We start from the raw sequence: 27,311 nt of genomic DNA, 5'->3' as shown, positions 1-27,311 counted from the left end.
CCACCCCTTTGCTCCTGCCAGTTCACACAAGGGTGCAGGGACGGCCAGGGTTCCTGCCCCACGAAGAGGCCCAGAGCCCTTCCCTCGTCCTGCCCTTGAGGATGGGACCCAGAGCCATGAGTCCCAGGGTTATTCCCTGGGACACACACAGGCCCCTGCTGTTTCTCCAGGGATCACAGGGTGTGAGAGGGCCTTGGGAGGCAGGGACCTGGGCCCAGTCTTGTGGGATCCTCTGTAGGCCACGACTCCCCTCTGGGCCTGCACTCCCACAGAGCATCTCAGCTCTGACTGCAGCAGGCTTCCTCACTGAAAGGAACCACAGGAGCCCCTTCTCTCCATCCAATTCCTCCAGGGATCAGGGAAGGAGCAGAGCCAAGCCCCCTTGGAGCTCTAAGGACATTCAAACCCCAGCCCTCCCTGTTCTCTGGTGGCTGGGTCCCAGGACCACAGCCAGGAGTGAGCCGATGAGACCACGGTAGGCAAGATGGTCAAGTGGCCGATCAAAAGGCCAGAGGACTGGCCCAGCAGCTGGTGCCAGGCGGGCCTAGAGCCCCCTCCCATGCTCCTTCCTCTCTGTAGCCCTTGCTTTCTCTTGTTCACTCACCTACCTAGGGAGAAAGTGACAGCCCCACGGGAAGGACATCAGGAGCCCTAAGAGATCACAAGCCAATCTCGGCAAATACGTCAGAGTCACACTGAGTTTACTGTATGATGCTGGAGGTGGCATCTTCAACACCTGGGCCCTGGCAGGTGCAAAGAGGACAGAGGACACCCTCCTTGTCCCCCCCCAGGATGGCCGGCTTGAGCAGCGTCTGAGGATGGGGAGGGGAGCAGAGCTAGGCACCGTTAGTGGGTGGTGTCATTGTCAGGACAGGCTGGGCTGGGCTGGGCTGGGCGAGGCGGCCCCGAGTGGGCGGCAGAGGGATGCGAGCCCTGGTCCTGTCTCTGCGCTATGGGTGCAGAGCTATGGGCTGGGCGGTCTGACCATTTGCCAGGAGTGAAAATCAGAAAGACGCGTTGTGTTCCGGGCTAGGAGTCCCCTGGGGCCAAGGAAGCCTGAACGGCCTCCCAGCTGACCACAGAGCATTCTCTCCTGAGCAGCACCCGCATCTCCTGTACCCGCCCACCCCCCCCCCTCCAACCCTCAGGGTGCTCTGCACGCTGGGGGTGGGTCTGCTGGCTATGCTGGGATCAGCCGGGTTGACATCTGGCGGGGGGGACGGGGGTGGACTCTCCCGGTCTCTGTCTGCCCCCAGCACCGTGGGAAGGAATCCTGCCCCACTCCCGGCTCTCCATGTGGGGCCTGAGCCCAAAGCATCCGGAGGCAGTGGCTGTCTGGACAGAACTAAGGGCAGCAGGGGCTGTGGAGGAGGGGTGGGGAGGGCGGGTGGGCACAGACTGCTGCTTCACCAGTATGAGTCCCGGGCTCCCTGCAGGTGGTTGCCGTGCTTGAGTGGGGAGGGCTTCCAGTCTCCCCCGGGGGTCGCACCCCTGCCTGGTGGCCCTCAGTGGGAGAGGGGTGTCCTGCAAGCCTCCTTGGGCAGCCGGTGGCTCTGGGGGGGAAGCAGCTGTGTGTGGACGGGGGGTCCCTGGAGGGGAAAAAGAGAGTCGGAGCTCCCAGTGAGGCACTGGGATGCTCTTGGGGAGCCTAGGCTAAGGGCCTGGAGGGAGGTATGCACCGGAGAGGGCCAGACCCAAGCACCAGGGCTGCTGGGAGGGGTCCTTCGGGGCAGGGGAGGAGGAGAGGGAGGTTGACTTCCTGCAGCCTCCAGGCTCAGCGCCTGTGTCCACCCAGAAGCCCTGTGGGGAAAAGGAGTTTGCAAAGAAGCTAGCCTGTGGCGCGTGCCCTGCACCTGCGAATGCCACCCCCCCCCACCCCCCCGCCATCCCCTGCGGCCACTTCCCTGGCTCTCTGCCCAGCCCAACCTCTCGGCGTCTGTGGCCAGAGTCAATGGCAGAGCGGGAATGTGACCCGCTACGGCTGGCCCTACACTCACTCGCCGCCCGTCTACAGAACCAGTGGCTCCTCTGATTCCGCTAAAAACAAGCACCGGGGCGGACCCTGCTTTGCTCACTCCTTCCAGGGGCCACCCACCCCACCCCACAGGTGCCGGGAGTGTCTGCGGAATGAAAGAACCACGTACTAGTGTGGCCAGGTAGCAGCAGGCGCTTGGCTGGGCGGGGGGGGGGGGGGGGGTTGCCAAAGAGGACAAGGCCCCTACCCCACCCCCGCTCTGCCCAGGCTGGGAGACTGGGTCTCTGTGGGCAGGAGAGAGGCACCAAGGAGCAGAATCTTGAACGCTGAGCTAGGCCTGCCCTGCGGGAGGGAGAGGAGAGAGGCGGATGTGAGAGGGGCCCCGGGCGACCTCCTGGGAGCAAAGGGGGAAGAGAGGGAGCCTGAGGGGGTTCCACAGGCTGCAGGTCCCCGCAGGGCCTGGCTGAGCCTGGAGACAGGCCTCATTGTCCTTTGTGACACCCTGGGTGAAGGGCTCACAGGACAACGCAGGCCTCTCTGAACATGGGTCTTTGCTCGCGAATCGCAGCCTCCAGGACGCTACAGGACGGTGTGCAAGTCCGCTGCCCCAGCTTCTGCCCTTGACACTGTGTGACTACCACCCTCCTCCGTCAGAGGAAGGGTAGGTCGGCAAGGGCTGCTGCGTGCGCGCCAGGCTGGCCTCTGCAGTGGCCGGTGTGCGGGCTGTTTCCCTCCAGAAGCCCCTCCCCGTGTCCCCGGCTCTTCCACTGGCTGGGGACAAGGGAGTGACCTCAGGGCATGGATGTGAATCCAGCTCAGGGCCTGGAAGACATAACTGGGCACAGATGGGAATGAATGGGTCTTTGTGAAACCACTGGAGCCTGGGGGAACCCGAGCGATGGCAGAGAGCCTCAGTGGTCATTTCAACCATACACCGCCCCTTCATTTTGTAGAGGGGGAAACCGAGGCCAGAGAAGGGAAGGAGCTGGGCACCCGGCACGGTCTGAGCTGGGACCGGAACCAGGGCTCCCGGTTGCCAGCGAAGGGAGCCACCTCCGCGGAGCCCTTTCCTCTGGGCCAGTGCTCAGCGCCTGCCTCTTGGATCCTCACAAACCCTCCAGGCGGCAGGGAACCAATTACGAGCACCGCTTTTCCTTTTTGCCTGCCTGCTGCCTCCCCAGCGCCTAGAAGAGTGCCTCGAAGAACAGGCACTCGACTGTGAAATAGAGGAATTCATTCCTGCTGTCTTATTTTTGCTCATCTGCCTTTTCATATTTTACTACAATGATTATACAGTGCTTTCATAATATTAAACCCCCCCCGCCATTCTTTTTTTTTTTTTTTTTCGCTGTAAGCAATATCCTGCCAACCTCCCAAGACTATTTAAGGAGCAAAAGAAACGAGGGAGAACGCTTTGCGGACTGGAAAGCAACGTGCAGACAGGAGGGGTGTCTCCAATGACCACTCTCCGGCCCAAGGCACCGGCCCACCAAGCAGGCGACCGAAATGAGCTGGACCCCTTTCTCCATGGAGGCTGGGGTGTGCTGCACGGGGAAGTTGACCAAAAGCAGGACGACTAATAAGAGGCAAAGCGTTTGCTTCTCCCCCCCACCCCCAACCATCACCAACCCTCCCGAGGAAAGGAAGGGACACAGAGAGAAACGTGTAAATGCAGAGAGAAGCAGAAAACTAGTTGCGGGCATGCAGGGCTGAGCAGGGGTGGGGGGCAGCCTGGAGGAGGCCACCTCTCTACCAGGCAACACATTCAGACACCCCCCACTCCCAGCCGGACTCCTGCATCTACGCTGGTGAAGATGAAGTTAGAAACATCAAAATGCCACATGCCTTTGAGCAGCAGCCGTCAGCAGAACTCCATATGGCTGTGGCAGCCAGGAGTTTGAGCTAATAAAAGTTAAAAAAAAAAAAAAAAAAAGCTGGGAAATGCTCCCGGAGAGCCACGTGGGCCCTGCTCAGGGCTGGTGGGTGGGGTGGGGAGAAGAGGCACTGTGGCGAGCCCACACTACCCCGACCCCCCCCCCCCCGAGTGTTCCAAGGTCACCGTCCTCATCAGAACAGGCTGCTCATGCAGGACACGGCTGTGTGTGTGTGTGTGTGTGTGTGTGTGTGTGTGTGTGTGATTTTGCTTGAGGGTCACCCACGGCGCTGCTCTTGGAGGAGAAGGGCGGGAGAAATGGCAGGCGGAGATCCCCTCCTTAAAGTGGGGATGTCGACCCCACCCCTTGAGCATCCCGGTGGGGAAGCCAGAGAAAAGACCCTGGCCACCTGGGTGACCCTTGTGCCAGGTGGCTCTCACCTGCAGGTGGCGTGCAGGGTGCACAGGAGCTGCTGGCACCTAGACAACGGGGAGGGGGGACGATACCAACTCTGCAGGTTACTGGAAGGATAACCTGGCTCCGTGCTTGGGGTGGAAACACTCCAGAAGTCTGAGCCAGACCACGCTGGTTGCTGAGAAAGAGGAGCAGTGGTCTCGGGGAAGTATGCCCGAGAAGAAGTTTAAAATCCATTTGACAAGGATCTCTTGAAAACCCACTGTGCCCAGTACATGATCTATGGCCTCTGCCCGAGAGAAGCACACACGGAAATGAAATGACATTGGGGGAAGGGGCAGGGGGTGTCCCAGGTCACCAAGGAGGGGTGTCCATGCGTGCACCCCAGGGTATTTCAGGACCTCTGAAGACAAACAGCAAAGCAGATCCTGGTCATCTCTGAGGAGGTGGGCATGTGTTCCAGAGAGAAGGCCCCCAGCCCACCAGATGTGAAGTCGGGACAGCCGGCCCAGGCCCAAGCCCCGCGGTCATGGCTGCCCATACAGAGGCTACCGTGTCCCTGGCCTTGCAAACCAGCAAAGCAGGCCCCGGCATTGGATTCCTCCCGCACCTTTATTACTGGAAATGCCTGTGCCCAGCCCAGTCAGAGAGCGGTGGATTTTAAAAAAGGAAGGTTTCTCTTTGTGGGTGAAACGAACATGATTCAGCACAAGCAGCCGATCGGGAATGTGGAGGCCAGGCTCTCCCTTCAGGCTCGGCCCCCACCCCCCACCCCCCTCGCGGCCACCTCGGCAGAGGCTCCAGACTGCACCTGCAGGATGGGATCCCCAAGGTGCCCACGGAGGCCGGGCAGCGGGCCACTCCTCTCTCCAAGAACACCACCACCTGGCAGGCCGCCAGGAACAGCCAAGCCCCGCGGACACTGCTCCCGGGCATCCAATGACACAGAGAGCAAACGTGTCAGATCTCACGGTCATACTAATGCTTCTCATAAATAAGCCCCCAGATGCACAGCTGTGGCTGGGGATTCACGAGCCTTCTGAGGACACACCGTGACAGTGGTGACATGTGGACGCACATCTTCACAGTGCACAGACTTACTGAAGAATGTCATAGGCCTGTGGGTGTTCAGTATCATGCCAGGGACAATGGGGGCGGGGTGGGGGAGGTGGTGGGGTCTCCACGCTCGGGAAGCATATGACTTAGTCTGACAAACAAAATCTATGTCAGGTGAGAAACTGCGTACGGATGATTAAACGCTACCCACTGTGGTAGGACCGAAAAGGCAAGTGAATCTCAGAGCCAAGGGCAGACACGGAGGGCGGCCTTGGAAAGGCAAGAAGCGTTCATTGGACACAAGGAAATGCATTTCAAGTCAGGGAAGAATAAGATCAAGGCCAAGGGTGGGAGACCTCCGTGTTCGGTGTCCTCCAACCTGCTCACCTAAAGAGATTTTCTCAGGTGGGGTGTCAGAAGAAAAAGGTGACCTTCAAGGCTATTTTCTTCATCTTTCTGACTCCAGCCAGGAAGCACCTGCCTAGTATCCAGGACCCTGGGGAGCCTCTAAATGCTTGCCTACTATTCAGTCCCCCTAGGAAGCAAGTTACCCTTGGCCCCGGGCAGGGGGAGGGGAGTTGTTCTTTTTTCTTTTTTCTTTTTCTTTTTCTTTTTTTTTTTTTGCATTAGCTGACATGGCTCATGCTCCCAGGTACAGAGGGAAGTCAGCCCTGCCACTCTGGCCACAGCAGACTGAATCCAGCGCCCATGGCGAAGCCACACCACTGAATGGGGCTGGACAGGCTAACCCTGGAACAGCTTTGCCCAGTAGGGCTGCGCCATACTGAGTGGCAATGGACTGATCCGGTCGGATTCTCTTTATGAGAGAGCGGGGAGGCTGGTGAACAGGAGGACGTGGGCCACTGCAGCCTGGCATCTCCTAGGGAAACTGACCCCTTATTCTAGTGCTCCCCGAAGCCGGCCGACGAGCCAGTCTGCATCTGTGGGACTCGGAGAGGCTGCATTTGCCCTCTCTCTATGCCTAAAAGTACTTCTTCCCCAGGGCTCCTTAAAGATGGCAAGCCTGAGCCCAAGACTTAAGGAGAGGCACGTGGGGAAAGAATGGAGCCATCCTGCAGGAATGGAATCCAGTGGTGGGGAGAGGAATGGCCTCCTCTATCTATAGGTGGCTTCTTCTTTTGTCCCCATGAGTCCCGCATCCCCCACTGCTTCTGAACTTGCAGGGAGCCTTTTTGGTCCAGGCTGAGCCCCGGCCAGGTAGACAAGACCCAAAAGCTCTTTGGGCCTGGCCTGAGAAAGGATACCAAGACGCTGCCCGTAGCCTGGCCAGACCCAAAGCTGGGCAGATTCTCCCGTGTCTTATCACGGCCCGTGAGAACGTGCAGAGCTGACTCAATTCCACATACTTTGTAGCGTTTGCTCTGCTCAGGACCCCAGATAAGTCTTTGGGAAATGAGGAAATACAGCTCAGAGAGCTGTTATCTGCTGGGTCCAAGGTCAAAGCAGATTAAGGACTGGAAGGCAAGCTGCCAGAGCTGAACCTTGGCCCCAGGCTCCCCTCACGATTACACTGCTCCTCAAGAAACAGGTCCACTCAGGCACCCTGCCTGAGCCCCAGGGGCCACGGCTCACGATCATGACCATTAAGCAAAGCCTCCTGACACCTCTCCAACAGGTGCCAAGCACGGACTAGCGGGAGAGTCTCCAATCAGGGAAACTACCCTGCAAACCTTAGCGGCGAACGAGGGGCATTCAGAAGAAATGACACCAACAGCCACCACAAACTGCCACGCGAGGTCCTGAGGAATGGAAACAGCATTCCTGAGCCTGTAGCAAGTCACGTGGTGGTGGTGGTGGTGGCGGGGGGGGGGGGTTACCAGACTGGAGCAAATCTTGAACTTGGGGTCTGTGAACCCTCGGGAATTCTCACAAGATTGCACATCTGGTGCATTAGTCTGGGAAGAGCGTCCGGAGCTCTTCCGGGGCTCGAGATGCTTAAGGACGGGAGGCTAAGCCCCCTCCGACCCTAGCGCTCAGGGCATTCCCAAACCCGGCAGCCAAACACGTTTCCAAGCACAGGAGAATGCACCACGCAAAATAAGTAACCCAGCGCTGTTACTGCCCTGGCTACTGTTGCTTCCTACCTTTCCTATTCATCTACCCCTGCCCTGGGGGTCTGGGTCCACACACCTGCAAGATGCAGCACCCTGAGCACAGCACTCACCTGTCTGGGCCCGCTGTGTCCCTAGAGAGGCTCACCTGGTCCGCCCCCTGGTGAGGCCCTGGGTGTTTCCCTATCTCTCAGTGACTGCTCATTCCCTTTCTGCACATCACTACCTCCAGACGAGAGGAGCAAACTGGGAAGGAAAACACAATTCGGGAGAAAGAGCCACGTAGGTGCACAGCACAGATCCAGCTCAAAATTCCTCCAACCAGCCTCAGGATCCTAGAACACCACCTCTCTGACATCTGGCCACCTGGCGTGCTCCCCTCTCGCACTGCCCAGGGCCCGTGGCCAATTCTTGGAGGAGCCCTGATCTGTACACGTTCCAGGCGACGGGGCAGCGCTCCAGGCCCCTAGGGCAAGCCCATCACTGGCTCGGGAGAGACCTGCAGACCTCAGCCACAAGCCAGAGGTCAAGGGAGCCTGGGCCACGTAAGCTGGAAGGCAAGTTATTGTGGTGCTGTCACAGAAAAGGGGCAAGTCTGATTGACCCTGTCCTGGCCCCCATCAGCCCTGTCAATCCTGCCACGAAGAAGTGTGTCAGGCCACACACAAGACCAACGTGTCTTGGGAAATGCTCCCTGTCTCAAGAACCCTGTGACTCTCCAAAAACCAGGGAGAAGTTCAGCTTCAGGAGGTGGAATCACAGTCCGTTTCAGGGGGACTGGAGGAGCCCAAGATGTCTGCCAACTCCTGCCGGGCCCTGCCCGAACGGCCCTCGAGAATGCTGGCTTTACTTGGTTCTTTTACCTCCTAAGCAGGGGCTTGTCTAGACCCCCGCCTGTCAGCCCTCTCCCCTCTTCTTTCTGGACCCCCTGAAGCACCCACCCCAATGCTGGGGGAATAGCCTGTGGTCAGCAGAACCTTCTTACTGTCTGGTGTGCGAATGGGCTACGAAGGTCTGGAAAATCCATTATTCTGTTTGGAAGCGAACGAGCTTCCACAGAGGCCATACGCTGGTTTCCAATTTTCGGAGGACAGAAACACACACTGCCGAAGTTACGCTGCGCGTAGTGTCATCTTTCCTTAATGATTCAATCCAGAGAGGAAACCTAGAGATCTGGCACTATCTCAGGCATCACTCTGGATGCTGTTTGGAAAAGTTAAGGCAAGAGCAGAAGCTCCGAGTCTCCCCAAGTCCCCAAGCCTCTGCTTCCTTCTCCCTGTGCAGTGCACATCTTGGGAACATACTCCAGGGTAAACCAGATATAAAAGGTGTGTGTGGCAGGGCGGGGGGCAGGGGGTACAAAATCCACAAGGGACGTTCGTCTCATTCGATTTTGAAAGCTCCTAGAAGGAAGGCGCTCCTACACCCTCTTTCATTAGTGATGGAAAAACTTCAGAAAGGCCACCTGAGGTCTCCTGCTCCCTGATCCGCACTGGACTCCACCGCCGATGGAGAATACCTAGGGGCCTGGACTCTGTCACCCACCCCCACCCCCCAAAGCTGGTCCAAGCCAACTTGGTGATGGGGGACGTATACACTTCTGCCTCTCTCTCACTCAACAAAATCCATGGAACAGGGGGGCCCCCCCTCCCTCACAAGAAAGCGGGTGGAAAACAAGCCAGAGAGGTGGATGACAGCGGCCGCCCAGGACAGCCCCAAAGCAAAGGGGCCTGGCCAGATCTGCAAAGTCAGTCCCCAACCAATGGGGCAGGGACAGGAACAGGCTGAAGGCAGAGTACTGGCCGCCTCCCGAAGTTCCTGCACCAGGTTACTCACACGGGAAACCAAGCCAGCCCCCCTCTCCTTTCTCTCTACTGTTCAGCAGGGACTCCTGGCTGAGCACCTGTCAAAGTAAGCCAGGGGAGATCAACGCTGTCTCCCACCTCACCCGTAATCCAGGATGCCTCCCGGTGGCCAAATGACCTGGGGGCCGGCGCCTCACCAGTCCCAGGGCTGCGCCCTTGGACTCCCCCAGGGGAAAACTGACAACTGCGCATTCCTTGAGGACCCCTGGTGACGGCCAGCGGGTAGAGAGGAAGGAAAGCGCCTTGGCGCAGACCAGGCATCCGTCCCCGCACCCGCTCCCACCGACCATCCTTGGGACCTGCCTCCCTCTCTGCCCGTGGAGGAGAGAAGCGGGGACGTTATTCCAACAGGTCCCCCTCGGCCGGGCCTCACCGGGCCAGCCTTCCCCCGCCCCGCCCCGCCCCGCCCCGCGAGGCCTCAAATTCAGCGGGAGCGCCGAGGCACCTGCTGCCAGACCCGCTCCATCCCCGCGAGAGGGGGGCCCTGGGCGGTGCCCTCGGCGCTCCGGGCCTGCTCGGCAAGGGGCGGGGCGCTCCCGGGGCCGGCGCGCCCCCCGCGCCCCCTGCCCGCGCTCACCTGGCGCAGGTGCTGCAGCAGCGTCCCCGCCTCCTCCCGCCGGCCCTGGCGCACCATCCGCAGCAGCTCCTGGACCATGCCGACGCGCCGGTGATACGGGGGCAGCCCCGCGCCGGCGCCCGCGCGCCCCGCCTTGTCCCCGGCGCGCAGCAGCAGCGACGCCCAGAAGTCGGGCCGCTCGCGGCGGGGGACGGGCGCCGCGCCGGGGCTGGCTCTCTCCGCCAGGCTGCCCTTGGTCTGCCGGGTGCCCATGCCGCCGCCGCCCGCCGGCACTGCCCGCGCCCGGCCGCGACGCCGCGTCCCCGGCCCGCCGCCCGCCCCTCGGCCGCCCGGGCGCGCCCGCCTCCCGCGCGGCAACTTTGGGGGAACTGTTGCGCGCGGGCGGCGCGGGGGCGGGGGCGAGCGGCTGCCCGCGCTCCCCTCGCTCCTCCCTCCGCGCTCCCCGGGCGCGCTCCCCGGGCGCTCGCCGCCCGCCCGCCCTCCCGCCGGCCCCGCCCCGGCCGGCCCCGCCCCCGGCTCGGGCTCCGGCTCCCGCTCCCGCCCCTGCGCCCGCGCCCGGCTCCGCGCCGCCGCGCGCCTCCCGCCTCCCGCCTCCCTTCCCCCGCTCCCCTGCGCTCCCCTCCCATCTCCCTCCCGCCCCTCGGCTCCGGGCTGGGGCCGCCGGACACCCCTCCGGCGCCGTCCTCGGTACCGCGCCCCCTGCCGGCCACCGCGCGGCGCCTCCCGGGGCCGTGGCGCGCTGGCGCCCGGGGCGAGCAGGCCCCAAGGACCCTCGCTCTGGGCCCCCGCCGGGTTTCCCAGACGCTTCCACGACCGCGCGCGAGGGCGAGGCCCGCGGGAGGTGAGGGGAGGCGGTCCGTGCGCCCGACGAGATGGGGAAACTTTGGAACATGGCGGGGGCGGGGGGGGGTGTCTCAGCCCCAGAGTCGGGTTTCTCAAAGTGGGCTCTGCGACGCGTCGGTGCCGAAGTCATCTGAGGTGCTGGTTAAAAACGCAGGCTCCCGGGCCTGGCCCCAGACCCACTGAATGAGAGTCTCCGCGGTGCTGCCGGGGGATCTGCATTTTTTAGCCAGCCCCTAGGCTCTTTTGACACCTGGCCTGCGGAGGGGGTGCCGGGGGAGGGCCGGGTGGGGGTGGCGGTGGTTGGCGCTCCGAGGCGTAAACTGTGTCCAAGGTTGTGTGTCGTGGGCGTGCCCTTTTATGGAGAGAGCCCCTCTGGCTGCTTCCGTCAGTCCCTTAAAGGCTCCGGACCATCAAGATGTAAAGAACCGTTGTCTCCTCATGTTCTTGCTCTCACACCTCTGGGCGAGGTTCTTCCGGGTCACCCCGTGCAAAAAAGCAGAGGCATGCCTGCATGTAGGGCCAACAACTACCCAGTCCTGCTGGCCCCCTCCCTCTGCCAGGTCTAGCCCCTAAGGGATCAGACCCCCGTGAGGTCTGATGGTGCTTGGGAAGCCAACCAGGGCCCTGCGGGAGAGAAGGCTAAGGCACTTGGGGCACTTTCCCTGGCACAGAGCATGCTCGTAGGCGGTGGTGGCTGCCCCCGTGTCGTCCGCAGGGCTGCAGGAGTGCTAACATTGTGTGTGCTTGCCCCTGACCCAGGCCCTGGCTGACGCTTTAGTGCGAAGGACAGTGGGGGCCACGGGGACAGGAGAGCAGTTCCCAAGTCATAGAGAGCTGGACCCCGGCACGCACTGCGCGCTGAACATCAGGCAAGCCCTCAGCTCCTTCCTCTGTCATGTGGGGATAAGAACACTGTGTCAAGAATTGGGAGGGTAGGAGGAGGGGCTGCAGAATCTCCAAGCAGAGTGCAGGTGTTCTGCAAAGGACAGTTCTTTTCCCTACTCTGCGAGCCGCACTGGGGTCTTCCCATGGGTGTTTTCTCCGCCAACCCCGAGGACCTGGAGGGATGAGCCCTTGTGTCTCCCCCAGAAGGCTTTCTTTTCCCTTCGGATGCCCCACTCCCAAATGCCCATCTCTACTGGCAGGGAACACTCAGTCTTCCTGGAGGCTGGCTTCACAGGCCTTACCCAACACCTTCCAAACTTGCCTGGACCCTTTGTGTGGGGAGTACGACCGATGGCATCTCCAAATAACCCAGGCTGGGAAACACTCTGGTGCCTGTCATCTCTGGCCTGGAGGACTGCCAGGCATGGTGACCAGCAGGGAAACTTGCTGACCAGGCCCCTCCCTAGGGACCAGGGGCTCGACGCACCTGCAGGCAAACCACAATCTGAGCGGGCAGGTTGGGCATGTGGTTGGGGCAAATGCCACCTCAGTGGAAGAGGGTCCCAGCCAGTCCCTCACTTGGGATCTGAATGTCATCCTTTTCCTCTTCTGCAGAGACCTGATTCCATCTTTCCTTACTCTGAGTTTTTTTTTTTTTACTCCACTTTTCCCTCTTTCCTGACTTGTTTGTTCTCTTTCGTGTATAATCTGCTCAGATCTCTCCCATCTGTTTACAGGGAAAACTTTCATTTACCTGCATCCCCTCCAGTCACCAATGCTCCACCTTTCTCTTTCCTTTTCAGCTAAGCTTTTTGGAGACATTTATTTAAGATGTTTACCTCCATTCTCTCCTCTTCTGGAGTGGGCGGGGGGGGGGCAGCTTCTGGCCACACTATGTCATTGATATGTCTCTGCCAGTCACCTAGTTGCTGAGTTCAGTGGTTGCTTTCAGTCTTGATTTTTAAGCAGCGTGTCTTCCTGTTTCCTATTTTGTTTTGATTGAAACTCTACTCCCTTGGCTTGTAAGGCATTACTCCCCTCTAGATTTCTTTCTTGAGGTCATCCGGGAGCTCCTTTTCTTACTTTCATCCTTTCCTTGTTGGTGTTACCCAGACTACGCCCCAGACCTCTTCCCAGGCAATGTTATTTATACTCATGGCTTTACCTGCCGTGCGCACACCGATGTCCCCAGGTCTCTCTTTCCAACTCATAAGCTAATAAGTTAACCTGTTACTGATTCATCGATGCTGGCAGAAGACACGAGACTCCGGGGTCAGAGACACAGGATTTTATTGCTCAGGCGCACACAGCATGAGAAGCTGCATATTTGCATCAATTTCCCTTGCCTCTGAGTCCCCATGGGGCAGCACGACGGGCCCAGAGGGATGCTCCACACGCAGTGGGTTTGCATCACGGGGGAACTTGGGAATCGAGCTTGGGAATCCATCGCTCATGCAGGAAGCAGGAAGCAAGCCTAGAGGGAGACACGACCTCATCTTTCAAGGTTGCTCGCCACAAAGACAACACTGAGAAGTGGCCCAGGTAACAAGTGGTCAGCGTCTTGCCCTCTTGGCACACACAGCAAGATCCAGGGTGCGAAAGACTGGAGGACTGTCTCTTCCAACGGTGGGCACTTCCTTCTCAACAAATGAGCGCATCCTCTCCCGGGCCTCCTTCCCCACCTGCCTTCTCCTCTCTCTGCTTTCTGTTAGCTGTGGCCAGCCAGAGACCCTGGAGTCATTGCGGTCTCTGGTCTCTCTCAGGATCTACATCTGGTCGACCAAGTGCAGTTAATGGTGCTAAGGACGGTGGCTGTCATTTGTGCACATTCACCGAGTGCTGCCTCAGGCTGCGTTCCTCGTGGATATTATGCTATGTCGCCCTTTCAACAACGGAGGTCTTTATCATTGTCCTGATTTCACAGGTGAGGCAACGGGATCTTCGAGAGGTTAAGTGACTTGCTCACAGATAGGGAGGGACAGGACTGGGATTCACACTTCGGGCGGTCTGACTCGAGAGCCCGTGTTGTTAATATTCCTTTATATCAGTGAACCAGCTGTTTACATTTGACATCCTACAGCCACTGCTGTAGGACCTGTGTGGACCTACAGGACCTGTAGGACCTGTCATTTTTCACCCTAATCGTTGGATTACAATAGTCTTCTTTCTAACTTGTCTCCCCCGCTCCGGTGTTACTCTCCTAATGTGTCTTCCATGTAGCAGCTGGAGCCATCACTATAAAAGGGAACTAACTCTCTCTGTCTCTCTGTCTCTCTCTCCTCTTCAGCAATTCCTATCACTTTCAGTCCAAACTACTTACTATGGCATTCGTGTCCCCCAGGTGCTGCACTGTCCTCATGCCCTGCCCTTCAGCCATCATCTCGTACTCCCTTACACCTCTCCCAAGATGCCATACTTTGTACCTTTGCACACGCAGCATGGTCTTTCCAGGACATCCTTCGCCTCCTTAAGAGACGCCTCATCATCCTTGAAGATCCAGGTAAGGCGTCACCTCCCTTGAACACCCCCGTGCCCTCCTCTGTGTGACTCGAATTCCCTGTGACCACCACAGCATAGCTTGTACCATGTTTCTACTGTTCATTGGCCTGTGCTGTTCCACCCAGAGATTCCTTCTTCCTCGTCCCTTCTTATCCTTTAGACTAAACTTGGATGTCGCTTCCTCGGGGATGGCCTCTGAGATTCCCTTGCCTCCCACGGGCTGCAGTTAGGTGTCCATCTTGCGTGTTCTTTGGGTCTCACTGTCTGTGCCAGACGTAGCTGTAATGACCTAGGCTCACCTCCAGGCCAGGGTGTCCCCCGGTGCCCACAGAGCACAGTGCCTGGCACACGGGAGGAGCTCAGAAAATACTTGTTGAATGAGAAAAAACCCAAAACCACACATGGCCACCTCCAATGTGTGAGCCTAGTGGCAGGAACTCACTCCAGGGCAGGCGCTCGATAAAATGATTGAACGGACCACAAAGAGCACGAAAACGGAGGTTGCGTTTATTGACAGGGAAGCTACTGACGAGCCTCCGGAAATCAGTTTGCAGAGAATTAAGGAGATTGTTCTTTCAAGAAACTTGTGAATGGGACTGCAATTTTTGTGGTGGTGGTGATTTTTATTTTTTATTTATTTTTATTTTTAAATTTTCATTTATTTTTTAAATGCATTTTTAAAAAAACATTTATTCATCTTTGAGAGACAGAGTGTGAGTGGGGGAGGAGCAGAGAGAGAGGGAGACACAGAGTAGGAAGCAGCCTCCAGGCTCTGAGCCGTCAGCACAGAGCCTGATGCGGGACTCGAACTCACTGACTGCGAGATCATGACCTGAGCCGAAGTCGGACGCTTAACCGACTGAGCCACCCAGGCACCCCTTCTTTTTATTTAAAAAAAATGTTTAATGTTTATTTATTTTTGAGAGACACAGAGTGCGAGTGGGGGAGGGGCAGAGAGACAGGGAGACACAGAATAGGAAGCAGGTTCTAGGCTGATTCATTAGAAAATGCCTAATTCACTTTTAAATTAACTAATGGTACCAGTAGCCCACCTCCCAACACCTTACGATGCAGAGCACCCCCTTTGTGAGAAAGGGGGCTGTCAGCCCAGAGCCCGATGCAGGGCTCAAACTCACAGACTACGAGATCATGACCTGGGCCAAAGTCAGACTGAACCACCCAGGTGCCCCCCTGTTGTTTGTTTTTTTAAAGGGAGATAGATCACTTTACTAAGAGAAAATCCTGGAATTTATCCTTTTGTCATTCTCTTTTAGCAAGTAATTTTTTTAAAGTTTATTTATTTATTTTGAGAGAGAGACAGCAGGAGTGGGGAGGGGCAGAGAGAGGGAGAGAGAGAGAGAGAGAATCCCAAGCAGGCTCAGTGGGGCCAGTGCAGAGCCCCACGCAAGGCTCGAACCCACAAAACCGTGAGACCATGACCTGAGCTGAAACTAAGAGTCAGACGCTAAGCCAACTGAGCCACCCAGGTGCCCCTAAGCAAGTAATTTTTTATAACATCAGAAGCACTGGTGTTTTGTCATCTTCAAGTCTGGAATTAAGGAATTCACATCATGATTTCTCTTTGAACATTCATTTCAGTTTCTACTCATGTTGTAAGAACTTGAAGTATAAGATGCCTAATGGAATTTGAAGATCATTCAGATTGCATAAATCTTTAAATCAAAATATCTAATGTATGGATCAAACAGTGCAATCTTCTATTGCTGCAGTAGGTTTTACATTGATTATATTTATCATTTTTTAATAATTCTGCAAAAAGTGTTATGATGCCTCCTTTTTGTAAAAAAAATTTTTAATGTTTATTTATTTTTGAGAGAGAGAGACAGAGAGAGAGACAGAGTGTGAGCAGGGGAAGGACAGAGAGAAGGGAGACACAGAATTCAAAGCAGGCTCCAGGCTCCAAGCTGTCGGCATAGAGCCAGACATGGGGCCCGAACCTATGAACCTTGAGATCATGACCTAAGCCAAAGTCGGAGGCTTAACCGACTGAGCCACCTAGGCTCCCCATGATGCCCCTTTTTATTTTTATTTATTTATTTTTAAAAAAAAATTTTTTTTGACTTTTATTTATTTTTGAGACAGAGAGAGACAGAGCATGAACGGGGGAGGGGCAGAGAGAGAGGGAGACACAGAATCGGAAACAGGCTCCAGGCTCCGAGCCATCAGCCCAGAGCCTGACGCGGGTCTCGAACTCCCGGACCGCGAGATCGTGACCTGGCTGAAGTCGGACGCTTAACCGACTGAGCCACCCAGGCACCCCGATGCCCCTTTTTAAAGAGAAGCTGAAGTTTAGGAGAAATAGGAATTTGCCCAATGCCTCCTTGGTAGGAACTGAAGATCGGGAATTCAAAACCAAGTCCCCACTGCTTTTGAGAATATATGCGCTCAATGTATATCTTAAGCATTTTTGTGTGAAAATGTTGTTGCCATGTAGTTGCTGTTTGTCTTTGAATGTGAGGAGAGGATGTAGGTAGGAACAGGAGGCAGGAGGCTGGGCGGCCTGAGGCCCCTGGGGAGGTGGGTGGGAGGTGAGCAGAATGTGACTGGACTCAGACGAGAATCAGGTGGACTCTGGCACGATTTGGGAAAAGGAAGGCGAAAGACACAGGTAAGTCTGCAGTTGGAAGAGACATTGGAGGAGCTCCTCGGGATTTCTTCCCTCCCCTCCCTCCCCTCCTTCCCTTCCCCTCCCTCCCCTTCCCTCCCCTTCCCTCCCCTCCCCTCTCCTCCCCTCCCTCTCCTCCCCTCCCCTCCCTCTCCCTCCCCTCCCCTCCCCTTCCCTTCCCTCCCCTCCTTCCCCTTCCCTCCCCTCCCTCCCCTTCCCTCCCCCCTTTCCTCCCCCTCCCTCCCCTCCCTTCCCCTTCCCTCCCCTCCCCTCTCCTCCCCTCCTTCTCCTCCCCTCCCCTCCCCTTCCCTTCCCTCCCCCCTTTCCTCCCCCTCCCTCCCCTCCCTCCCCTTCCCTCCCCTCCCTCCCCTTCCCTCCCCTCCCATCCCCTCCCTCACCTTCCCTCCTTCCTTTCCTTCCCTCCCCTCCCTCCCCTCCCCTCCCTCCCCTCCTCTCCCCCACTTTCCTTCCCTCCCCTTCCCTCCCCCACTTTCCTTCCCTCCCCTCCCCTCCCCTCCCCCCCACTTTCCTTCCCTCCCCTCCCTCCCCTCCCCTCCCCCACTTTCCTTCCCTCCCCTCCCTCCCTCCCCTTCCCTCCCCTCCTTCCCTTCCCCTCCCTCCCCTTCCCTCCCCTCCTTCCCCTTCCCTCCCCTCCCTCCCCTTCCCTCCCCCCCTTTCCTCCCCCTCCCTCCCCTCCTTCCCCTTCCCTCCCCTCCCTCCCCTTCCCTCCCCCCTTTCCTCCCCCTCCCTCCCCTCCCTTCCCCTTCCCTCCCCTCCCCTCTCCTCCCCTCCTTCTCCTCCCCTCCTTCTCCTCCCCTCCCCTCCCTTCCCCTCCCTCCCCTTCCCTCCCCTCCCTCCCCTTCCCTCCCCTCCCTTCCCTTCCCTCCCCCTTTCCTCCCCCTCCCTCCCCTCCCTCCCCTTCCCTCCCCTCCCTCCCCTCCCCTCCCCCACTTTCCTTCCCTCCCCTCCCTCCCTCCCCTTCCCTCCCCTCCTTCCCTTCCCCTCCCTCCCCTTCCCTCCCCTCCCCTCTCCTCCCCTCCCTCTCCTCCCCTTCCCTCCCCTCCCTCCCCTCCCCTTCCCTTCCCTCCCCTCCTTCCCCTTCCCTCCCCTCCCTCCCCTTCCCTCCCCCCCTTTCCTCCCCTTCCCTCCCTCCCCTCCCTTCCCCTTCCCTCCCCTCCCCTCCATCCCCTCCCCTCCCCTCCCCTCCATCCCCTCCCCTCCCCTCCCCTTCCTTTCCCTTCCCTTCCCTTCCCTCCCCTTCCCTCCCATCGGAGTGCCCTAGAGGGCCTGTTAAAACACAGATCCCCCTGGTGCCACCCGAAGAATTTCTGATTCAGGAAATCAGGGGCAGCGGCTTTTTAAATGTGTTTCCCTGGGATACTGATGCTGCCAGTCAGGTGTGTCTGGGGACCGAACTTTGAGAAGAGCCGGAAGAGCTGGGGCCTGGGCAGGAAGGAGGTAAATTGTTGTCTCCCGAGAGCTCATTAAGGTTGCAAAAGGGGACAGAAAAAGCATTTCTTGACTCTGAGGAATTTAGGCGTTACTGAAAGAACTGGCCCGGAGGGAACACTCACAACACACACACACACACACACACACACACACACACACACACGCACACGCACAAAAGGGGTCTCTGTCTCTCAGTTCATTTTCTTTCGAACAACCCTCCTCCTTTCCAGGGTGACCAGTTAGCTTACTCTCTCAGCAGCTCTCCTGACACCTGGGGCCTTCTTTTGGCCACCAGGTAAATGCACCAGGGTCCCCGATGGCTGGCAGCATGTGCCGGGGATGAACGTGAACCCCTACGTTTTAGTCCGAAAGCCTGCCGGGTCAAGCCGACCACCTGTGTGAGATCCCAGTCTGTGGATCTAGCCCTTCTCAGGACCCTCAGAGCTGTGGGATACCTTGCCCAGGCCTTTTCCAGAAAGGGTACTCTCAGATGGCCAGAGTAATGGCGTCTGACGAGGAGGAGAGCCAGCGGTGGGGCCAGGGGCCAGGTCTCCATGAGTTGCAAGTACCTCCATGCAAACAGGACACCCGAGGGACGCATCCACCTAGGGCAGCTGAGAACTGTTCACAAGGCTGACTTTCTGCTTTTTCCCCTCCACTTCTCTCATTCTTTCTCCACTGCTCCATGCATGATTTGCTTTAATCTAGCTGTTTAGTCAGTTATGTAATCAGTGCTCCTGAACTCAACACCCAACACAGAACAAAGCCAAGGCAGCCATTTCATCGTAGGGTTCTCTTCCAGACCTTTGCCCTAACTCCTGATTCCTGTGTTCATCATTCCCTGCTTCCCTCTTTATTTTAATTTAGTTTAATTTAATTTAATTTAATTTAATTTAAGTTTATGTTTTATTTATTTATTTTTTTGAGAGAGAGAGAAAATGAGACAGAGCGTGAGCAGGGGAGGGGCAGAGAAAGAGGGGGACACAGAATCCAAAGCAGGCTCCAGGCTCCGAGCTGCCAGCACAGAGCCCGACGCGGGGCTCGAACCCACGAACTGCGAGATCATGACCTGAGCCCAAGTCGGAGGCTTAACCGACTGAGCTACCCAGGTGCCCCTCTTTATATTATTTTAAAATTTCTTTGGAATTTTTTTTTTTCAGCATTTATTTATTTTTGGGACAGAGAGAGACAGAGCATGAACGGGGGAGGGGCAGAGAGAGAGGGAGACACAGAATCGGAAACAGGCTCCAGGCTCCGAGCCATCAGCCCAGAGCCTGACGCGGGGCTCAAACTCACGGACCGCGAGATCGTGACCTGGCTGAAGTCGGACGCTTAACCGACTGTGCCACCCAGGCGCCCCAAAATTTCTTTGTATAATGGGCAACGTCAAACCCACACAAAACTAGGGAGACTAATAAAGTGAACCCATATGCCCCTATTGTCCAGATTCCAGCTTTTCGAATCATGCCCAATCTTGTTTCATCCATTTTGTTCTATTCCCACACCCTCTGGGGAGTTGAATTGGATTCATATGTGTTCCTACAGGCTATCTATTTTTTATTTCCGCTGTCGCTAACGTTATCAAAGGGTATGCTGCCCTGTGCAATTTTTTTTCAGAGCTACTGTTTTAATTTAATATTGCGTTGGTAAGTATCATCCTTGTTGCTGCCCGTCACTGTAGTCAATTCATTTTGATGATGTGTAATAGTCCATTTATGAGCATACCTCGGTTTATTTCTCCACTCCCTCACCGACGGCCATTCAAGTGTCTCCAGCCTTTTGCCACTGTGGACAGTGCTTTTATGAATGGTCTTGTACATTCTTGTCTTACACCTGGTAGAGCTCTGCGAGTGGAACTGTTAAGCTTTAGAATTAATGCTGGATTGTGGGGCACCTGGGTGGCTCAGTTGGTTGAGCATCTGACTTCGGCTCAGGTCACGATCTCATGGTTCATGAGTTCGAGCCCCACATCATGCTTCAGATCCTCTGTTCCCCCCCCACACACACACACACACTCCTCCCCTGCTCATGCACTCTCTCTCAAAAACAAACAAAACATTTAGGATTCATGCTGGATTGCTTCCCATCAAAGTGCTGCCCCACCCCGGCACCATATGAGAGATCCCTCCCCGGATTCGTATTTTCTCTCCCATGCTGGTTGTTGATAGATGTATTCATTTTTTCCAATTAAAATGTAATCTCAGGGACCTTCACTTACATCTCCTCAGTTACTGGTGTCTTAGCTTAGGCTGCCAAACAAAATACCATAGACTAGGTTTGGGACTTGCTTGGGATCTATCACCCCCTCCCTTTTTGTTCTTATTGCCCCCTTTTAGAAGGGGGATTTCTATTCTAAGCCACCCAGTCTATGGCATTTTGTTGCGGCAGCCCAGGCGAACCACAACAATCACTGATGTTGACTATCTCTTCATTTGGTTCCCCACCCGTGCATTTCCTTTGTGTGTTAAGTGCCCATTTTGTCCATTTTCTATTGGGTTGCCCATATTCTATTGGGGTTTTTTGGTCCATTTTCTATTGGTCCATTCGCTTCCTATTGTTGCTATAACAAATCACCACGTTCTTAAAAGAACATCATTTTTCCTGAGTTACGGTTCTGGAGGCCGGAGGTCCAGAGGGGGTCTCACTGGGTCAAACGAAGGTGTTGGCAGAACTGTGCTCCCCGTGGAGGCTCAGGAGGGACATCCGTCTCCTTTCCTTTCCCAGCTTCTAGAAACTGCCCATATTCCTTGGCTCACGCCTCCTTTCCCGCCATCACATCACCCGGACCTCTGTTTCCGTTGTCACATCTCCTCTCTCTCTCTCTGACCCGCCTACTTCCCTCTTATAAGGACCCTTGTGTTTACATTGGGCCCAGCCAGGTATTCCAGGATAATCTCCCCATCCCAAGATCCTTAACTTAATCCCATCTGCAGCAACCCTTTTGCCACGTAAGGTAACATTCAGTAGTTCTGGGGGACCGGGACGTGGACATCTCTGGGGGACCACTGTTCTGCCTGTGTTCTCACACTGCGTTCTTTCCTTTCTCATGGTTGGTATAAGAAGAGCCATGTAAAAGAACATGACTCTGCCCCTTGAACGCTGACGGGCAGTAGAGGCCAGTCCCCCCACCCCCCCCCCCGCCCCGAGGGGCCAGCACCGGGTTTCAACAGCTCCCCACCCTCTCTGCTGGGCGCCTGTGGGTGTTTGAGGAGACACATCAGAAAGCAAGACACTGTCTCCACCACCGGCGGGGAGACAGTCCCGAGTTCTGAGGTGCTGAGAGACACAGGCATGATCTCTGCACCTCTCTGGGCTTTGGACCCTCGTCTGTGAAACGCAGATTCTTACTGTACCTGCCTTTCAAGGTTGTCGTAAGGACAATGAGGTTGCGCGTGTGACTGGCTTTACACACTACCTGACATGTAGTACTTTATAAATGGCAGAATCAAGAGCCAGATAGAAGGTTCCATGGATGGCCACAAAAAGCAAAAACCCAATTAAAACGTGGGCAAAGGCCTTGCACAGACATTTCTCCAAAGAAGATATGCGAACGGCCGATGAAAAGGTGTTCAGCATCCCTACTCATTAGGAAAATGCAAATCAAGGGGCGCCTGGGTGGCTCAGTCGGTTAAGCAGCTGACTTCGGCTCAGGTCATGATGTCGCGTTCCGCGAGTTCGAGCCCCGCGTCGGGCTCTGTGCTGACAGCTCAGAGCCTGGAGCCTGTTTCAGATTCTGTGTCTCCCTCTCTCTCTGCCCCTCCCCCATTCATGCTCTGTCTCGCTCTGTCTCAAAATAAATAAACGTTAAAAAAAATTAAAAAAAAAAAAAGAAAATGCAAATCAAAACCACAAGGAGATACCCCTTCACGTCCATTAGGATGACTGCTATCAAAAACAAAAGCAAAAGCAGAAAATAACAAGATTTGGCAAGGATGTGGAGACACTGGAAGCCTTGTGTGCTGCGGGTGGGAATGTGAAATGGTGTCGCCACTGTGGAAAATAGTATGGAGGCTCCTCGAAAAACTAAAAGTAGGGGCATCTGGGTGGCTCAGTCGGTTAAGTGTCCGACTTCGACTCAGGTCATGGTCTAGCGGTTTTTGAGTTCGAGCCCCGCGTTGGGCTCTGTGCTGACAGCTCGGGGCCTGGAGCCTGCTTCGGATTCTCTTTCTCTCTCTCTGTCCCTCCCCACTCACACTCTGTCTCTCTCTCAAAAATAAATGAACATTAAAAAAAAACACACCTACAACTAGAGCCACTATATGACCCAGCAACCCCCCTTCTGGATATTTATTCAAAGAATTGAAAGTGAGATGTCAAAGAGATATTTGTTGACAGCTCGGAGCCTGGAGCCTGCTTCAGATTCTGTCTCTCTCTCTCTCTCTGCCCCTCCCCTGCTTGCACTCTCTCTCTCTCTCTTAAATGTAAATAAAACATTTTAATGATACCATCCTGTACACTTAATAACTTGTTGAGGGTTGGGGCTCCTGGGTGGCTCAGTCAGTTAAGCATCTGACTTTGGTTCAGGTCATGATCTCAAGGTTCATGGGTCCGAGCCCTATGTCGGGCTCTGTGCTGACAGCTCAGAGCCTGGAGCCTGCTTCCAATTCTGTCTTCCTCTCTCTCTGCCCCTCCTCCACTTGTGCGTCACTCTCAGATATAACTAAACATTAAAAAAATTTGTTGAGGGTAGGGACGCCTGGGTGGCTCAATCAGTTGGGTGTCTGACTCTTGATTTCAGCTCAGGTCATGATCTCAGAATCGTAGGATCGAGCCCTGCATTGGGCTCTGCACTGAGCCTGAAGCCTGCTTGAGATTCTCTCCCTCTCTGTCTCCGTCTGCCCCTTTCCCCTGCTTGCTCACGCTCTCTCTAAAATAAATAAAAATTTATTTATTTATTTAAAAATCTTTTTAAGTTTATTAATTTTTGAGAGGGAGAGACAGACAGAGCGCGAGTGGGGGACGGGCAGAGAGAGAGAGGAAGACACAGAATCGGAAGCGGGCTCCAGGCTCCGAGCTGTCAGCACAGAGCCCAACACCAGGCTCAAACCCACGAACTGAGACCTTGACCTGAGCCGAAAGACGAAAAATAATTTGTTGAGGGTGAAAAACAGTGTTGAGGGTAGATTTCATGTTCTATGTTTTTTGCCACAATTAAGAAGAGAGTCTCAGGGAAGCCACACCCTTTCCTGGGTCCCATCACTCTTCTTTTCCCAACTAAAGCCAGCTTCCCTTCCCTCCCATCTGTGGTCACTGCAGCTTAATCCACTGATGTGCTTGTCCTTGGAAACCAGGTCCTACGCGGGAGCTTTCATCAGGTACCCCTGATATTCAAACTCTTAACTGCTTTCCATGGTCCCCTCCCCAAAGGGCAGCCTAGATTGGCCATTCTTAGTGGAGGCAGGAATGGAGGAAATTGCCTTTTCCTTCTTCTGAGTCGCCTCTGGTTTGTGGCTTATTTATTCAATACGTGTTTGCTGAGTGTTTACCTTGTGCTAGGCATTGTGGCGGCACTTAAAGTGAGAAGAATCCAGCCGGGAGGTATGGCGTGCCAAGCAGCGGAAACAGTATGTGCAAAGGTCCTGGGGCCAGAAAAGAGTTTGGCATGTCTAAGGAATGGAGGAGGCCGGTGGGAGGGAGAGTGGAGTGGAGAGAGGCGGAGCTATAGCTGGAGCTGGTCTTTGCAGGGCTTCATGAAGCAAGTAAAAGCAGGAAACTCTTGTTTACTAACATTCACGTAGTCCGATGACAACTATTACCTAAGGACATCCTTGGGTTCTCACCCAGGGTCTATAACTTGCTACCTGCACACCCTCGGTCAGTGGTTGGACATGTACTTGTATCACCTGGAGGGCTTGTTACAACACATCATTGGGCCCCGTGGCAAACTTTCGGATTTAGTAGATCTGGGCGGGGGTTCAGAAGTCACGTGTCCAACAGGTTCCCAGGTGACGCCGATGCTGCCGGTCTTTGGACCACTTTGCATCATGCTCTGTGCAGGTAAATCACTGATTCTCCCTGAGTCTTTTTCTTCGTCTGTAAAATCGCCCCTCTGTCCTGGTTGATGTGCTCTTCGAACGAGATGATGTACGGGGTGGGGAAAGCCCTTCGTAACAATTTAAAAAGACACGGAGGGAATTATCAGCTTGGTGAGGTTCAGTCATCACTGCTCACACGGGTGCTTCCTTCGTCATTTACCAAGAACGGGCACATCGAACACGAGCGGCTGACTGCATAGGAACAGGGGCTATTGAATTTCACTTACCCTACGTTCGTCTGGGTCTCTGCCCACGTGAGTGTTGGAGAACCACTTGTGCTGGAAGGAGGGTTGCTGCCCTGCCTGGGAGAAACCTTGCCATCCGCCCCTGTTGTTCACCCCACAGACAGAGGCTCGGTCGGTGATGCTTCAAATGTTTGTGGTTATTTTTGTCAACCATCATCTCTTCCCACGCCTCCCCAAGAAAGCTCTCCAGTGAGTCATCCGGGAGGCCCAGGAGGCAGTTGACGTTGTTTTGCTGGTGTTTGGCCATTGAGGGGAAGGGAGAAGTGATGTCTCCTTGGGGGCTCGCTTTGAAGAAAAATTCCACGGGTTCATCGCCTCCCGGAAAGTCGGTCTCTAGAATCCGTGTCTGTGATATACACTGGGTGTGTGTATTTTTATTTGTATTCGGTCTCCCTTTCGCGGAGTCCATGTGTGTATAATATTCACGGCGCATCTATTGAAAGCCTACTATGTGTCATGAAATTTATCGTCCGGCAGGGCAGACAGACTTGTAATCCAATACGTGAAATGAAGTGTTACAGGGCCTCTGATGGGGATGAACACAGGGTGGGGTGCAGTGAGTCATAAAGAACGAAGAGGGTGCCGGAGAGGTGTTCCGAGGAACTGGTTATTAAAGATGGGTGAGGGGCGCCTGGCTGGCTCAGATGGTAGAGCATGCGACTCTTGATCTCAGCATCATGAGTTCAAGCCCCACGTTGGAGGTAGAGGTTCTTTAAATGAAAAATAACGTCAGGGGCACCTGGGTGGCTCAGTCGGTTAAGCGTCTGACTCTTGATTTCAGCTCAGATCGTGATCTTGTGGTTTGTGGGTTTGAGCCCCGCATCGGGCTCTGTGCTGGCAGTGGGGAGCCTGCTTGGGATTCTCTCTCTCCCGCTCTCTCTCTCTCTCTCTCTGTCCCTCCCTTGCTTGCTCGCTCTTTCAAAATAAATAAACTTAAAAAAAAAAGAAAAAGAAAACTTTATTAAAAAATTTTTAATGTTTATTTATTTATTTATTTATTCAACGTTTATTTATTTTTGGGACAGAGAGAGACAGAGCATGAATGGGGGAGGGGCAGAGAGAGAGGGAGACACAGAGTCGGAAGCAGGCTCCAGGCTCTGAGCCATCAGCCCAGAGCCTGACGCGGGGCTCAAACTCACGGACCCCGAGATCGTGACCTGGCTGAAGTCGGACGCTTAACCGACTGCGCCACCCAGGCACCCTGAATGTTTATTTATTTTTGAGAGACACAGAATGTGAGCAGGGGAGGGGCAGAGAGAGAGACACACACACCTGCACAGAATCTGAAGCAGAATCCAGGCTCCCCGCTGTCAGCACAGAGCCTGATACGGGGCTTGAACCCATGCACCATGAGATCGTGACCTGAGCCAAAGTTGGACGCTTAACTGTCTGAGTAACCCAGGTGCCCCCCCAAAATAAAACTTGAAAGATGGGTGGCACTGGGGCCCCGGGCAGCTCAGGTCATGATCTCGCAGTTCATGAGTTCGAGCCCCGTGTCGGGCTCTGTGCTGCCAGCTCAGAGCCTGGAGCCTGCTTTGGATTCTGTGTCTCCCTCTCTCTCTGCTCCTCCCCTACTCGCACTCTGCCTCTCTCTCTCTCTCTCTCTCTCTCTCTCTCTCTCTCTCTCCCTCCCTCCCTCAAAAATAAACTGTTTAAAAAGCATTAAAAACAAAAAAGATGGGTGGCATTTTCCAGGTTGACTCAGGGGAGGCATTCTGCAATGAGGCACATTGGGCACCTGCAATAGTCCCCTAGAGTTGGAATATGGGTGCAAGGGCTGGAAAGGAGGTTGGAGAGGTGGGCAGGGGCCTGGCCATGAAAGGCCTTAGGGGACAAGGATTTGGTGCTTCATCCTGCAGTCAAGGTACTGAAGTGTTGAAAAGTCGAAGTCAGAGAGCGAAACGACACTCCTGTGTTGTGGGAAGATTATTCTCGAGGAGGTGTGGGGGTGGCTAATGGGAGTGCGGAACTGGAGGTAAGGAGATGGAAAGGCAGGCGGGAGCCGAAGGGAGGGTAGCCAGGAGGGGGCCGTAGGGTTGTAGAAAGATGCTGAGGATGCAGTGTTGACAGGACGTGACTACAAGTTGGATGGAGGTGCAGGGAAATGTGAAGGGAAAGAGAAGAAGCTGGAGGAACAAGCAAGAGTGTGGGGAGAAAATGACTCCCGTCCCACACCTGTTGAGTTTGGGACGCATTTTGTGGAGGCGCTGGACCCCAATCTAACTGGACACGTGCCGTTGAGAAGGGCCACATTTAGCCATAACGGTGAGTGGATGAGGTGACCTGGGATGAGAAGATGAACAAGGAAAGGTCAGTGGGGCATTGTGTCACTTCATGTGCTGGAGGAGGAAGGGGAAGCTTGGAAGAGCATCTGGAGGTGATGTCAAAGGGGGAAGATAGCAAAGCCGTTGGAGGAGGCAGTTAGGTTCTGGCAGGGCACTTGGAGGCCAAAAGGAGGAAATACTGGCCACCTTTCCGGAAGGACAGAGGCCGGTCAGAGCAGTACTCTCCAAGAAGCCAGATCAAACCAAAAGGGCCCAAGATGGCGGGCGCCCTCACAGGAAACCCCCGACCAAATAAGGAAGAAAGTATGAAATCCTGCATCCCTGTCTTAAGTAATGAATATTCCGCCCCCTAGTTAACAATTGGCAATAAGAGATAGAAACCCAACCCCCAGGGTTAGGATGATTGTGCTATGGAAGCCACAGATGGAGAAAGTACCAGATGGGAACAGGTCAGCACGAGGACTTAGAACTTCGGGTTCCAGAGAGTGACTTGAGGTCTCGCCCCTAAATAAATATGGAATGAATGGAAGAAACTTGGGAGGTGAGACTATGAACACCATCTCCAAAGAGTGGCCACTGTCTTATCAGTTTGTATCTCTCTAACCTCG

General features: G+C 55.4%; 2 protein-coding genes and 1 long non-coding RNA gene across 9 annotated transcripts in view; 1 reads left to right on the top strand and 2 right to left on the bottom strand.

Moving 5' to 3' along the window:
• Positions 1 to 10,213, bottom strand: part of LRRC75A (leucine rich repeat containing 75A) — a 46,303-nt gene extending 36,090 nt beyond the window's left edge. Inside the window, exon 1 of one of the 2 annotated variants that reach the window (XM_045044102.1) lies at positions 9,834 to 10,213. In XM_045044102.1, the coding sequence (XP_044900037.1) occupies positions 9,834 to 10,085 (252 nt within the window). In that variant the 5' untranslated portion in view covers positions 10,086 to 10,213. The remainder of the gene's footprint in view (positions 1 to 9,833) is intronic. The other variant, XM_023244643.2, reaches the window with a different exon arrangement.
• LOC123381832 lies at positions 681 to 9,825 on the bottom strand. Its single transcript, XR_006589285.1, has 2 exons — positions 1,411 to 9,825; positions 681 to 812 (listed from the first exon to the last, which is right to left on the bottom strand). It is a non-coding gene; the product is annotated as an uncharacterized LOC123381832 (long non-coding RNA).
• Positions 10,214 to 10,423: 210 nt separating the features above from the next.
• The window catches only part of LOC123381861, a 38,941-nt gene continuing 22,053 nt past the window's right edge, over positions 10,424 to 27,311 (top strand). For 3 of the 6 annotated variants that reach the window (XM_045044248.1, XM_045044249.1, XR_006589369.1), the window contains exons 1-2: positions 10,982 to 13,485; positions 13,903 to 14,061. In XM_045044248.1, coding sequence (XP_044900183.1) covers positions 13,210 to 13,485; positions 13,903 to 14,061 — 435 coding nt within the window. In that variant the 5' untranslated portion in view covers positions 10,982 to 13,209. Of the gene's footprint in view, positions 10,675 to 10,981; positions 13,486 to 13,902; positions 14,062 to 27,311 lie in introns of those variants that run through there. The other 3 variants (XR_006589367.1, XR_006589368.1, XR_006589366.1) reach the window with 3 other exon arrangements.

This window comes from Felis catus, chromosome E1 (genome assembly GCF_018350175.1).
Source record: "Felis catus isolate Fca126 chromosome E1, F.catus_Fca126_mat1.0, whole genome shotgun sequence".
NCBI classification, from domain to species: Eukaryota; Metazoa; Chordata; class Mammalia; order Carnivora; family Felidae; genus Felis; species Felis catus.
This window is presented reverse-complemented; position numbering and strand designations above follow the sequence as displayed.